Source organism: Athene noctua, unplaced genomic scaffold, assembly GCF_965140245.1.
Source record: "Athene noctua unplaced genomic scaffold, bAthNoc1.hap1.1 HAP1_HAP1_scaffold_31, whole genome shotgun sequence".
Taxonomy (NCBI): domain Eukaryota; kingdom Metazoa; phylum Chordata; class Aves; order Strigiformes; family Strigidae; genus Athene; species Athene noctua.
This window is the reverse complement of record NW_027437536.1, coordinates 1583120-1597797: the sequence shown is the minus strand read 5'-3', so window position 1 is coordinate 1597797 and position 14678 is coordinate 1583120. Positions and strand designations below refer to the sequence as shown.

General features: G+C 48.4%; 1 protein-coding gene across 8 annotated transcripts in view; it reads right to left on the bottom strand.

Moving 5' to 3' along the window:
- Nucleotides 1-14678, bottom strand: part of LOC141974107 (dedicator of cytokinesis protein 1-like) — a 53626-nt gene that overhangs the window by 26807 nt on the left and 12141 nt on the right. For 7 of the 8 annotated variants that reach the window (XM_074933395.1, XM_074933399.1, XM_074933402.1 and 4 more), the window contains exon 1: nucleotides 4353-4556. The exons of the other annotated variant lie outside the window; for it this stretch is intronic. In XM_074933395.1, coding sequence (XP_074789496.1) covers nucleotides 4353-4446 — 94 coding nt within the window. In that variant the 5' untranslated portion in view covers nucleotides 4447-4556. Of the gene's footprint in view, nucleotides 1-4352; nucleotides 4557-14678 lie in introns of those variants that run through there. 8 annotated transcript variants of the gene reach the window in all.

The following is a 14678-nucleotide window of genomic DNA, read 5'->3' as shown; positions in this document are numbered from 1 at the left end:
ATACTTTTTATAAATAAAAGCATATAAAAATAAAACTCTAATCTGGGCATACAGTAGGGTATGTCGTCTCTAGGAGACTGAATCTGCTCGTGCTCTCTCAAAACGGTAACACACCGATAACTGCATCGGCAAATATTGCATGGGCATTTTTACTCCATCAGTCAGGGATGTGTCAGCGCACGGTCCTGCTGTCAGTAGCCATCCTGCCCTGCCAGACAGCCCCAAACCTCTCTCACAAGACAGCATCACTAAAATGCCTCAAAAATTCCTTTTTCCCCAAGACATTTTCTTCCCTGCTTTAAGGCACAAACATGCAGGCACAGGATCACCAACTCTCTTAGCAAACAAGAGTCTCCACATGCCACACCACTCCCCGCAGCTGTGGAGTATAAATCTGGCATTCCACAAAAGCCTCAAATCTGTCCTGAACCACCGTGGTCCTGCCTCGAGCAGCAGAAGCGAAGCAGCACCGCTTGGCCGTCGGAGTTCCTGTGCTTTCAACAGCACCGCTCCTCCCAAATTCCTGTCCCCAAAGAGCCATTACAAGGGCAGAACTCAGTCTCCAAACTTATGTATCATGACCTAAGTATCACCGCTTGGTCCACCAACCCGTTAGAGCCCCTCCCTAGTAATAAAAAAAATACATATATCTCTGCGTACCCGGTTTGAAGACACCTCTGTACACGCCTTTTGAAAAGCCGGATGGCTGGGATCAGTCTTAGAGAGGCACTAAAACACCCAAACCTCGAAATGTGAAACAGGATGGACTTTGGCCAAAGCACCGAAAATCGGGCTGGTTATCATCTGCCCTGTCTCAACACGCAACAAAAACGCACCGGGAACAAGCAAAAACACAGCAACTCCCAACTGCTGTGGCTCACAGTAGAACTGGTTTAGTTTGTAGGCGGGGGTTTTTGCTTGGCTTCTTACTGCTTTTTGTCTTTTTCATTAATGCAGGTGCAGCCACACACCCTACACAGCACAGAGCGCATCTGAGCGGCTGTCAGGACACTGGCTAAGCACCGAGACCCACAGGTTCCGTCTCAAGTACTTTGCAGCACCGTGCCCACTCGGGGGCAGCGTGAGCGCACCCTGATACGCCACCGAAGTGCAGAAACTGTACGTATACAGTCGGAGAAGCAGCGACTAGTTTCACAGTGCTAGTGGCCTGGACATACACGTTATCCCTGACCCCACACAGGGCATTAGGAAGCACCTGCCCAGGCATCCCATGCTGTCCTGAAGCAGCAACACTCAACCAACAGATGTCCAGCCCTTTCTCCATCAAGGCTTTGAATTTAGAAGCTGTCCAAAGGCAGGAGCACCCTGCCTGCCAGGCAGAGCCCGCACGGGCTTACTGATCACGCACGGGCACGACCATCCACGTTCTGCAGTGACTCATTAAGAGCAGCAGAGCAAAGTCGAGTCAGCAGCCTGAAAATTAACAGGATCTCACACAGAGCACGAGCCCCGTGGCAGGGAAGTTCTCCTGCAGCTCACCATGCACAGACACAGATGGCACTAGTTTTCTATTTCACCATTTACCAAAAAAACCGGATTAAACCATCACACTAGTGGTCTAATGACTCCATGTCTGCATACACCGTTGAACACAAAGGCATTTTAAATATGGCATTTGCAGTAACTGCAGTAGCACCGCTCCCACCTCTCACTGGAGGTTCAAGTGCAAAGGAGAAGGGCCAAACCACAGCAAAAGCCAAGAGGATCAGAAGTTACTAGAGCAACTTCAGCTGTCCCCGAAGCGCTATTCAGGCTCACAGGCCTCCTAAAGCAACTCACTACGTCTCCTCTCCACTGGCACAAGGAAGAACACCAATACTACGAGTTTCGTGTCACGCAGAAAGCAGGAAATGGGAGGCTGAGCAGCCACACTCCGCAGCCGCTTGGGACACCGCGGGTACAGAGCGGACAGAAGCAGCTCCTGGGGCTCTCCGAAAGCCCCCGAGGTCCCTGCTGAGGAAGCCATACACCCACGTGGCCATCTCCCCCCACCACAGCCCTCCCCACCGGCTCGGGGCGAGAGACGGAATAGAGCGCCAGGCGCTGAGACGAAGGAGAAGGATACGCGGCACCAGGAGCGGCAAAAGGCTACTTCAGCTCAGCTGAGGGGTTCCTGTTGCGGACGGTTCCCCAGATGTTACTCCAGTAACGGCAGCATCCCAGTACCTCCACCCCCGTTCCTCATCCAACCTCCCCGCGCGCCGAGGCCTCAATTCTCTCAGGAAGCGGAGCTGAGTCACGCTCACCACTGCTTGCTCAGACAGTGCCCCTGCACTACGCAGCAGCGCTCCTCGCTTTAAGGCAGTAAGTTCAGTTTACCCACATGCTGGACACCCACCACCATCTACAAACCCCACCGTGCAGGGCGGAACGGGTCAAGCAGGAGGAGAGATTCTTAACACACCTGCATCCTACCACAGTTTCGGTAGAGCTGCGTCACAGTAATTTCGTCCTGCTGCATCACAGCCAGCAAATCCTTGGGACTGGAGATGTGAAGCAAGTCGAGCTGTGCACAGGCACACACTAGTCAGGAGCTGGGAAAAAAAAGGGTCTATTTATATATTACATATACACCTGTGCATATTTTATATACACACATTTTGTACACATACACACACAAGTACCTCTACATGCACACAGTTCTGAGCTCCCGCCACTGCGACACAAGTAACAGAAGCGACAGTAGGTACTTCCCTGTTATTTCTGCTCCAGTGAAGCACACACACCAAGTATACTCCATCTATGTATCACTGAGACGGCAGTTCAAGCCATGATCCTCTTTGGGAACAGGCACATGTTCCTGTTCACTGTCAGACAATACTGACCCAACACCAGACTCCAGGACTGGTCCTGGCAAATACTCAGGAAGGGAAAACATTCATACGTTAGGATGTTCAGCTTAATTTAACAGTGCCTCCTCCATCTCTGTTTGGGACTGTGTAACTGCTGCATCACTTCTCCACAACCTCAAAGTTTCATAAGCAGCCAAAACTAAAACAGCACAAGCCTCGCAGTGCACAGAAGCGCCCGTTTTCAACAATACAAAGACATGTAAAACACGTGTAACCAAGCTGAATATTCATCTTCCTCGGGAGGAAACCAGCAACACCGAAAAGAAGCTATCCCTCCCAAAACAGCCTCTAACAGCACAGCACCGCCCGTGAATCACAACGCTCAACTAGCTCGAAACCAGATTTTATCCCCTTGCAGCACTACAACTACTTTCCCCTCTCACACCCCTGCAGCTCAGCAGAGAAATACCCTGAGTTGGCTGAGGAGCATCCCTCTCGCCCAACTTTTGGGAAAAAGACAAACCACCATAGAAAAACAAAGCTATTAATAAAGCAGGACAAACTTCTCTCCAGAGCAGTGGACACAAACGAAAAATACCAGTTGACCACCTAGTCCTGAACTTTCTGAAACCGGGAAACCCTTTCTTTCCTTAAATTACATTTCAGTCCAGTTCTCTTACTGCACAGACAGTTCCCCGCACCAGGTATACCAATAAAAGTGGATCTTAAAACCCTCAGCTTACCGCACACTTCTTACGCGTTCACCCTCCCAAAATCACTCCCAAGACATCGATTCCTGGAAAGCCGGGGCCAGGCAATCGCCCCCACTACAGCGGCACAAACGAGTTCCTGCAAAAGAGGAACTAGCTTTTGAGTGCCACTGCTCCGTAACGCCAGCACATCCTAGGCGGCAACTGGGTCACCCCAGTCCTTCAGAAATACCCTTCCCAGCCCACACCACCAAGCAGGCTGTTGGGAAGACCGAAGGAGCGACTGCCAGCTGTAGCGCTTCTGCTTGCCGGTCGTGTATCCTGCATCCTCAGCGCTGACACTGCTCGCAGGTCTCACGCACCGGACCCAGCCGCCTGTCACTGACAAGCCATGCTCTCACGTTCTAGGGATGCGCGCCCAGGATTTACAGTTCCTTCCTAAAAGCCACCTGGGCTCTACTCACACCCAGAGACGCCCTGCTTCCTGCTCACGCTGCTTCCACAAGGCTTAGCTGGGGGTCAATAGGAAAAGCAAGCTGCTCCTCACAGCCAGCAGAGCCCAAGAACCGCGGCGGACACAAATCAGTAATAACAGAGTGTTCTTCTCCGTACCCCCTAAACAAAGCTTCCGATCAAGATGAAACCCTTCCAAGGCCAGACGGGCCCCTCGGCACAGCCCCGCCCGCAGCCACCCGAGGCCGGGGCCGTTTCACTCCCGCGGGGATGTTCTCACCGCCGCCGCGGAACAACCCCCCCTGTCTGCGAGGGACGGAAGAAGCAGAGCGCGAAACGGCTCCGCGGACAGCAGCGCGCGGGGGAAAGCCCTCACCTGCCCGAAAATCGCACTCCCTGCAACAGGAAGAGCCTCTTCCCTCGGCAGCCTCACAGCCTTCCTCTGCCGAGGATGAGGGAGCCGCGGGCATCGCCTCCCTCCGCCCCTGCGCAGCTCCCGCCGCGGATCCGGCGCTGGAAGCGGATCCTGTTCAGCTGCCGCCGGGGGGGAGCAGAGACCGCCGGCAAAATAACTGCGAGGCCTCTTCTCTTCGGGCAGAGCGGCCGTCGGGAAGACAACCAGAAGCAGGAGGAAGAGGAGAGGCAGCTTCTGGAGCGAGGCTGACTCGAGCGCGGGCTGCCCGGCGTCTCCAGACGACTTGTCACCTCGCCCTCGGCAAAGCCCCGCCGGGCGGGGGCTGCAGCCGGCGGGGCGAGCCCGGGGACACCGGCCCCCGGGGGAACGGGGGAGGCCCGCGGCAGCGCCACAGGCGGGAGCGGGGCCGGGAGGGTCCTCACCTCCGCCGCGTTTCTCCTCCCTTCCGGCGGGAACCCGGCGGGTCACGGCGCTGGGGAAGGGGGAGGCGGCCGGGCCGGGCGGGGGGGCGAGAGCCCCGCCGCCGCGCCGCCGTTTTCCAGCCGCGGGGCGGGAGGAGCTGCCGGCGGAGCCCTGCGGTGCGGGCGGAGCCAGCGGCCTGGAGCCCCGGCCGGCCGCCGCGGGGGAGGCGGGGGCTGAGGGGCGGCCGGCCCCGGCGGGAGCAGCGGGGGCCGCCCCCGCTGCAGCGGCCGCCCGGGCCCGGGGGGCGGAGGCGGCCGGGGGGCGCCCCGCGAGGGAAGGGGCCGGAGCCCCCAGCCACCCCCTCGTCCTGCCGCTCGTCCCCGGCGCTCCGGAGGGGAAACGCCGGCCGGCTCCCGCCTGGCTGCCGCACCGAGGAGCGCGGGCCGGGGCGGGGGCTCCCTGGCAGCCTCCCGAACGCTGCTCCCCGATCCCCGCTCCGCCTGGCCTGGCTCTGCCCCGGAGCTCCTTCGGCTGCGCAGAACCGGCTCTCTGGAAAGCCGGCGGGAGCTCCCCTCAGTGCCGCCTTGCCAGGCAGACCCAGCAGGAGGACCCCGCTCTCCCTCGGGACGCTCCTGCCCAAGGAATCGCCGCTTGCTTGGTTGGTTTTACCCCCGGCCCCGAGCCCTTCAGCCACCTGGCCCTCAAGGATGTCTGTCCGCGTCCTTCCCGGAGATGCGGCACTCAAACGAGGCCTCTGCTAAGGTTTAAGGGCAGCCGGCTCTCCGCGTGTGGGAACTGCCGTGCCGAGGAGCGCACCGTTCCGAGGAAATCCTCCCTCGGCCGTGAGGGTTAGAAAGCTTCCGATGTCTAAACCCAAACCCTAGCCCAAGCTTAACATCATCACCGGGCTGATCCGAGTGTGGGACAGGCGGTTGTGGGGGAAAGGAGCTTCCCGACCCCAACCCTCATACTCCTCCTAATTCACAGTGCAGAGATATCCCAGTGCTGGTTGTCTAGAGCTAGGGGAAATGGGGGTGGGATAGGACTGTTACATCGAGAAAGGAAAAGACTTTTCTTTTCCCCCAGCAAACAGAATATACGTTACCCACACCTCCTGAAAAATATTCGTCATTAAACCGTAAAAGGTTCGGGCTGACACGTTTCACGGATCTCAGGCACAGTGTGTTTCTTCACACTGTGCATGTATGTTTTTCATTTACAAAGAGGAAACTGAAAAATGCTCCTTTCCGTAAATTCAGACAGTTTTGTCATCTTGTCATCTCTTTGGGTTCTCACCTTATTTTTTCAGTGCATCCCATCACTGAATCGGAGGCACTGCTCTTGGAGCAGAGAAACATTCCTTTTCATAACACGAACTCCGAGAAACCCAAAGGCAGTATTTGGCCATGAATGAATTGGAAATTCTTGTCACAGAGACTAGGAGTATCTTCTGAAGAGGATGAATGGAGACAGAACTGTTACCTCGCATGAAATACATTTGCAATAAATAAGAGATACTCCCCAAAATGTACAGATGCAGTCCAGTTATATTTCATACTTGCTGCGTATGACCACAAAAGAGGAATGTGGGTTCCATCTCACTTAAATATCACCGCTTTCTGTAATTTTTTTTTTTCATTGTCAGGCCCTGTTGGTAAATTCAACATTTTCAGTCAAAACATATCCGGTTATTCTACAGACACAAAGCAAATCCCTCTTGGAAATATTCCTCCTAGGAGGTAATGTGGAGGGCTTATAAATTATATAATAAATAACTGGTTTGCTTTTCTATTAAAGATATTCTGTTAGAAATGTTATTGCTTCCGTTTCCGATACTCATCATCTCTTTTTTCTGTACAATTTTCATTTGGGGTGAGTGACCTCTATGCTCTAGCTCATTTCTTTGAGGAATGGCTACCTATGTTCCATCTTTGGGTATACACAAAGGAAAAGATTTTTATATCTGAAGGAAAGACTCTTTTAAAAATTACTATTTTTTTACAGTGTGTTGCTCTTAATCAGAATGGAAAGAAAAGTTTATGCATTTCTGTTACAAAAATGACTTCAGCCTCGGGCTTACATGTACCCGATACACGCATCATCATCTTGGGGGTCTGTCACAGACCAGTGTGGACAATTTTCAGAGAGACTTAAGAAGCCAAAACTGAATTTCCTTGGACGTTCCTCTTGGCTTCAGCCAGCCAAGGCGTGGCTTTTGGAAACCTGGACTGAAGTCTGGCAAGAGCTAGAGGGAAGTTTTGTTCCCTTCCAGGCTTTGCCCAGGTGTTTCTGAAGTATGCTCAGCAATCTTTAATCTTCCTCTAACTTTTATTTTGATCACCTACAGGTGTGTTTAAGCCTTTCCTCCAGTAGGATGACATTTGGGATAACCAGCATGCTGGATGCAGGACTCCAGTTGCCAGCAGAGGTATTCAAAGGCAACATCTGAATTTATAGAGCTACTGTGACGTTTACTGCATTCATTGCACTGGTGTAGTATCTTTCCGAGGGGTTAAAGAGAGCGCCTCTCCTTCCCTTCTGCTGACTCTTCATCGGCATTTACTTCCTTCTTGCATCTGAATTTTTGTATTTACAGATTATGGGACTACTAGGAATATAAAGGCTGATTAATTACTTTTGAGTTCAGAAAGGAGATAAAGATTCTCAGTTCAGAGAGGAGATAAAACTATTAATTTATTACATAATATTTTTAATTAAACTGTTTATGTTTTAGCCTAAAAAATGTGGCTTTGTTGCATGTACTGAAAGTGGTTGTTTCCTAAGTTATGTTCCTTTGGAAATACTTCAGAGTGTTCTTGCTGTGTTATACTGAAAGTGATACAAGGAACAAGACAGCTTCCCTGAGCTTGATGTTTAAATGCAAATGTGTGAACATCTCCTAGTAACTCTGTGTAAATACCCAAGGGTTGCCCAAGTGATGTGTTTTAGGAGGGGTATGATTATCATGGATACAGCCTAGCTTTTACCTTGGTATATCATCTGGTGCTCTAGAATAAAAAAAAAAAAGTCTGAGTTTTACAGTACTACAATAAATGTAAGTGGCTTCATTTCTGCAAAAGAGGGAAATCTGTTTTCTGCCCGTGCCAGAGCATGAGATTTTACGTTCTTCAGAGAAAAAGTGCAACGAGATTTTACGAGGAGTCAGTCTCTATCCCTGTGTGCTCTGCACAAATAGAATTTACATCAGTGGTACGTCTTGTGCTGTCAGAAGCATCGCAGGCATCACCATCAGTAGTGTGTTTGTTTGATTGACAGTGTGCATCTTGGACAGGGGCGGATAACTAGTTAACTTTGGACCAAGGGTTGCCTTGCTAACGAGAACTTTCTCTGGAGGGTGGTGAAGCAGTGAAGCGCTGCTTATGTATTTCCTGGAACAGAAAGTCCCAATAGTTGTTTACAACCTTTTCTGGAAACTATGTCCGTTTTATAACATTCAGAACTGATAATAATTTTTCTAAACCAAGCCGTATATTCCTGGAATCTGAATGTTCTCAGAGAGAACTATTAGCAGTAAATTCTCTCAGAGTGTTATACAAAAAGTTATTAGGCTGCTTGGTTTTTTCCAAGGGAAACATTATCAAGTGTATTACTGGGAAAGGAGCAAAGCTTTCTTTCAGTGACTGTGAGATGTTTCCACCTGATGATTTTTATGATGCGTTACGATCAATAAAACAACTCAGTGTATTTCACAGTGGAAAATCCAGATTATGACCATTATCAAATCCACCACTGCTAGGACAGTCTCAGCATCCAGGCAGAGACCATGACACGGCTTAAAGTGCCAGCAGTGGTCAACAAAAGAAAGGGTCGGAAGTTCTGGGCAGCACTTTTAGAGCTGCCGCCTTTGTTCTCTCAACCCCGGCTCTCTGAAATCCGTGGAAAGACTCACGTTGGCTTTGGTGGGCTTTGAGTCTAGATCAGCTCTTGAGCGAACACGTTTCAGACTTTAGATCTCTCGATCTCAAGCACTAAACCAACCCTGACAAAATGTTTCTGGTTTGAACAAGGTGGCAGGGGCTGTTCCTGTGGCCTATGGTGTTGTTTTCATCTGGCTTTGAATGCTGCACTTCAATAAGGAAGTACTTTGTCCTTCCACTTTCAGGTGCCTACCTTTGAATCACCTCAAAGGCACGGAAAGAATGCTAAGACACTTTTAAAAGGCTGAAATAGATGTATGAAGCGGAGTTATCACCCAAAGGCCATGGGATCGTTTGTGCCAGCTTTTTTTGGTTTGGATCGTGGGGTTTTTTAAAGGGAATTTTCCTTACACTCTTCCCCTCACCAAAAACCCCAAATGTTTAAAATGTCATTCTCTTCAGCTTCAATCTCCCTGCTCTCTAAGAACCTCTACATCAGTCAGAGGAGGAAGAGAAACCCATTAACGAGGTGAATGAAGCAGGACGAGGCCTTCCAGGAAAGGAGCTTCCCGCCTCCTCAGAGGCACGGGTGCCGGGGCTCAGCCCCTCCTCGAGCGGTGCGGAGCCCCTGCCCTGCCTGCTGCAAAGCTGCGGAGCTCTGCGGGAGGCCACGGGGCTGGGCTGGGCCACCAGGGGCCTGTGGGAGGTTGCCAAACCTGGTAAAGCATTTAGAGGGAAAATGTTTGGCGAGACTCCGGTCATGCCAGTAAGTGCCTGCGGGCGATCCCGCCTGGAAGGCAGCAGCCGGCTCCGGAAGGCTTCTTGGGTCCCAGTCGTACACCACGGGCACCTGCTGGGAGGTTTTCAAGGGCGTACCCCAGATGCCATCACCAGCGGCCTCTGCTTACACAAGGGAGAATGGTTTCCACAGCCACACTGCCAGCCCCTTCATCCCACCGCCTGCAAATACCACCGCTGCCTTCAAATGCAAAGGATGAACGTTCCAGTCTAGAAAGGGCCGTGCTTATGCGCCCACCAAAACATTCTGATTGTTCTTTTAATGCTTTAGAAACGGAACTTCTAGTTCAACTTCAGAGTAAGAAATAGCTTTCCCTGAACTCTTTATACTTCTATAGCTATCTGTCTTTAGATTGGACTGTCAGATACAAGAATTGTCTTGTAAAACTGTAGTTCCCCTTTAATAAGCCGCTCTGACGGGCAGTTATTCATGCAGTCTGCTCCGTGCCGAGTGTGTTTTCATGCTGGGCAGCCCTGTCCCTTGATTGCAGGAACGCGCTCCTGGGAATCCTTAGTAAATATGAACTGGTATGTATGAAAGGATTTACTAGACCTTCCGCTGCTTCATGGATTGATTCTGTTCTTCTGCACTATAAAGACACAGGAGTTCTAACAAATAATATTTCATAATATTTCACTCCTTGGATTTTTAAGATTGCTGTTAGTATTTACTGTAAGTTATTCTGACAGAAATTGGAGACACTATGCATAAAGAATTTCTTCAGCAACAAATTGTTTGCTAATGTTTAAGTTTCAGGACAAAATTCTAAAGAGTTGTTAAAGTTCAGTCCTGGAAAAATGAGTATATGATACGGATATTAACGAGGTGAATCCAATTCACCGTTCTAATTATTGCATTTTCAGCAGATACTTTCAGACAAACAAAAGGCATCGTGGTACTGAATGTTGTCTTCAGGTCTGGCAGCTTTCAAGGAGCAATTCAGATTATTTTTATTTTTATTAGATAAGAAATTTCTCTCAAACTGCTCTACTTGTAAAGAGTTGGAGCCTGGTTGAAGCTAGTCATCTGGGACGCTTGTGGCCAGGGGAGAAAGAAGACAGCTGCAGAAAGCACTCATCCCACTTATCTCAGATGTATCAGGACGGGATAAATCATCTCCTAATGGTGCCCTTAACTGGACAGCCTATATAGACTGTACAGACTCTAGAGCAGACAACTCTTCAGGTAGGGACACTTAGCAGTAACTGGAAATCCTACGGCATGAATGTCTACGTCTAATGGTAAAAGATTTTCTGCTGGGGGGAGATTTATGCAACCAGCATGTCATCTTTAGCCTAATAAAACAGACGTTGACTCATGATTAAAAGAAGTCTGATCTCGCTCTATATAGACCCGTGTATACTTAGGCCATACCGAGTTAAAATCTAAAACTATGTAAAAACTATGTAATAATGAAATGCCATTTTGCTCTTAGGCTTAAAAAATGAGTGTGTGACAGAAATGCACCAGGAAAGCACAAAAATAGAAGGAACATTGGGAGTGGTTTAGGAGATAAAGTATATTTACTCTCGAGACAAATACTGTTGACTGAAATGTCATGCTTCCTCAGAGACAACATGGGAGCTTACGTAAGGTTCACAGTTAGAAATCATGCAAAGCAGAAATGATTTTTTTTTAAATTAGGTTCTAAATTAATGGAAGAATGGAAGGAAGTACATGAAAACATCTAGAATTTACTAAAGCATTTGACACTGAAGCGTGTCTCAAAATCGTGTTTGACAAATGAATCAAAACAGATTATGTAGAAATGCAATTATGAGTACAAGTAATTGGCCGAAGAATGTACTAAGGACTAATGTAAACATGAGAGTGAGACCCTGGTCCCACGCAGGACTTTATTAGGGTTTCCCTACACTGTGCGGAAGGAGGCTTCTGGTCATGTGTTGCAGAAACAATTAACTTTACTGCTTTGTGTCCCTGGCAGAAATGAAGAGTCAAGAACAGACATATTAGACAAATACCCTTCCCTTAATTCCTGCAGCCATTGCTACCTGCTCTAGCTGAAGGCATTGGTGGGCAGCAGAGATCTAGAACTTGGCTGCGATCGCAGATAAACTATTTTACATCTGTTTAGCCTTACTGATTCCGCAGAATTATTTCTCTGATTTACAGTGTGCAGGCAGACTTCAGTGCCCAACATCGCTTCCTCCTGCAAGGTCGTCACCTCTGGAAGCTGTTTCACCACGGCTCACCCATGAATATACTAATTAAACCATCATATTTGCTCAGGACAGGGCAGCAGTAACTTACAGACCACGTAGTTTTCTGGCCAAGCATATCCCTGCTGAGTGGATGCTAGGAATCACGATGGAGAAGAACATTTCCTTGCTGTAAGGCTAGATGAGAAATAAATATAAGGCACTTTGTGTCAGTTTAGTGATTGCCTTCACAGTGAAGGGCAAACCTGAGTAAAACACGAGCTGGGATTTCGTGTCAAGGAAGGAACAGGCTGGGCTGAAGGTAATAATTGGCCTGTTTCGCCATTTCACCTTCTGTGTTTAGTTATAGCCCTACAAAGGGAGTGAGAAGAATTGCAATGTGGGGTTGTGGTCTCAGTTTTCCCTTGATACTGTTTTGCTCTAGTGTAAATGATTACAGAGGTGCAGAGGTGGTGAACTTGGGTCGGCAAACACAGTGCAGTTTTGATGAGCAAAATGGGATATAAAAAACCCAGGTCCGCTCTCTGGAAAATATAAAGAAATAAAAATGTAACAAGAGCTATATCTTAGTGCTCAGGCTACAGCATCGCAGTACAGAATGCTGTGAATATTTATTTTAGTGCTCCATCAGTCACAGGGGATTAAAAACTGAAATACTGCATCCAGTATGGGATAGGGTGTGGATTCTAGACCCTATGTTCTGCTACAAGGGCTAAATATTCTCCTTAATGGGAATTTACCAGCATTTATGGCAGCAACTCTGACGTGAGAGGAAGGGCTAGGACCGATCTGACTATTTCTGTCAGAACGGTTTGGCTCGGGTAGATCTCATCTTCCTAAAATAGTTCAAATGGTGAGTATTTACTCTGTGTTTTCATCTGGTGTCCCTCCACGATCAGTGAGGGGAGGATAATTCATCTCATTTTAACAGATGTGCAACATAGATCCCATGGGTAGTATAAGCCAACCCATCTTTTCCTATTACATAAAGTTAGCCTGAACAGCTGCACCCAACAGGGAGCTACTCTACCCGCCAACGGAGGTGCCTGTGGTTCTCAAAACTGCTCAGTTTTGTTACCCACCTCAGCTCTGGTTTACTTACTAAGAAGGTTAGAGACAGTGGTACATGCTATTCTGGTTCCCCCCCACCACCTGTTTTTTGTCCTACCTGCAAACTCCAGCTCTGTCATTCACCCCTTCTGTAGTTCAGGGATCTACATTTGAGGTCTTGAAGTAGACTTGGCTCCACCTCTACTGTGCAAACGACATTCATCAACATATACAGTTAAACTGGTCGAACTCTAGAAACCAGGGATAACTTTTCCAGGAAATAAAAGAATATTTTTCTCCTGTAGGAAGATCTTTCCTGTGCTTTTGTCAAGAGAGCTTGGACCAGATGATCCTCGCGGTCCCTTCCAACCTGGGATTCTATGATACCTTCCACCAGCATTAACCTGGGAGAAAGAGGCCCTTCTTTCAGCTGAGAACGTGTCATATATAAAAGGAACGCATTTGTCCAGAAGATTTCAATCAATTAAATTAATATATTTCACTCTAGTAATCCCAGGTTGATGGAACAGCGTTAGGTTTGGGGAGCTGCTGTAAGTTTTTAATGATTCCCACAAGTGAAACCATCTCCACCTGCCCCCAGCTGAGGCCGGCTGGGCTGGTAAACTGCAGAGATGAGGCCGGAGCTGGCTGAGGTAGATGGATATTGCCATCGATAGTACTTTTGAAAAATTAACTGCCTTAGTATTTGGTAATCAAATAGTATAAGGACCTCTAATGCTCCAGTATTCTTCATTTTTATTTCTAGATCAAGTAGGCACCAGCGCTGAGTAATATATTGTTACAGTTGTGAGTAGTGCCCCTGAAAACAGTGGACATTTTCCTAATTTGCTAAAAATAAGATTTTAGATCTCTGTGGAAGCGGCCTCTCTTTCCTTTGGAGGATGAAATACTGCACTGAGATGTTATGTTCCATTAACGCGCAGCCTGGAGAAGGCTCTATTTAAACAGAGCAGAGAGAAAGGTGGCTGAAGAAACCAAACTCAGCGTGAGCCCGTCAGGAGGGGAATGCAGTAACCACCTCAGACAATTCTCCGGGTGCATTGGTGCCACAGAGGGACTGTACCCTCGTGCCCACAGAGCTGCAGGCAGCAACGTGTGTGGCCGGTGGTCCAGCTCTGGGCTCCTACATCACCTCTGCTGTGGCTGAAGAAGGTAAAACATGAAGCAGGTAGAAAGGTCAACGTGGGGAGATTGGACTAAAAGTTCTAAGATCATGTCATAGTTGCCCTCGAGGCTTTCAAAAAGTGGTATTTGGAAAGTTCACTTTGACACAAGGTGATTCACTGATAAAGGCAGAAGTTCAAGAGTGTGTCTCACCGGTGTTGTGGCCAAGGAGTACAGTGCTTGCAAAGAGCATCAATTATTTCCTCAGAGAGATCACGTGGGATTGTTTCATCTCCATTCGTGACATCAGAAATCCTGCATGACTTCATCCTGACTGCAGCCTGGAATACCTGCTTCTAAGGGAGATACTGGGTGAGAGATTCAGCCCATCAGTCAGGATAGCCACTCTCATACTAGAGGCGTGAAGGAAAGTAATAAAAAGCAAGAAATCTAGCTGCTGGTTGTATGGAAGCTCTTGCAAGTGTTATGCTGCCCTGTTGGTAAATTATCTAGCACAGATTAATTATAATGGGGTTACGGTTTAAGTCAAAATTTGTCCCACCCTCTTGTTTTTCATGTCTCATGGCTTTTGTGCAGGATATGTACCATGTAAAAAGATAAAATCACACTTAGCTCAACTTTGACCAAAACCCTACTTTTGTTTCTTTTATTTTCCCAGCTTTAAAAAAAACCTCACTATTGTATTTGTTTTTTTCTGGAATGACTTCCTCTGAAAGTTTTCTGGGGGAAAATGGATCATAAAGTCTTCTGAAGAGAAGGGAGATTTCTTTTATGTCTTTTATGTCTTTTATCTGAACAAAGCTACAGTTAACTTCTTGGAAGGCTTATTTTA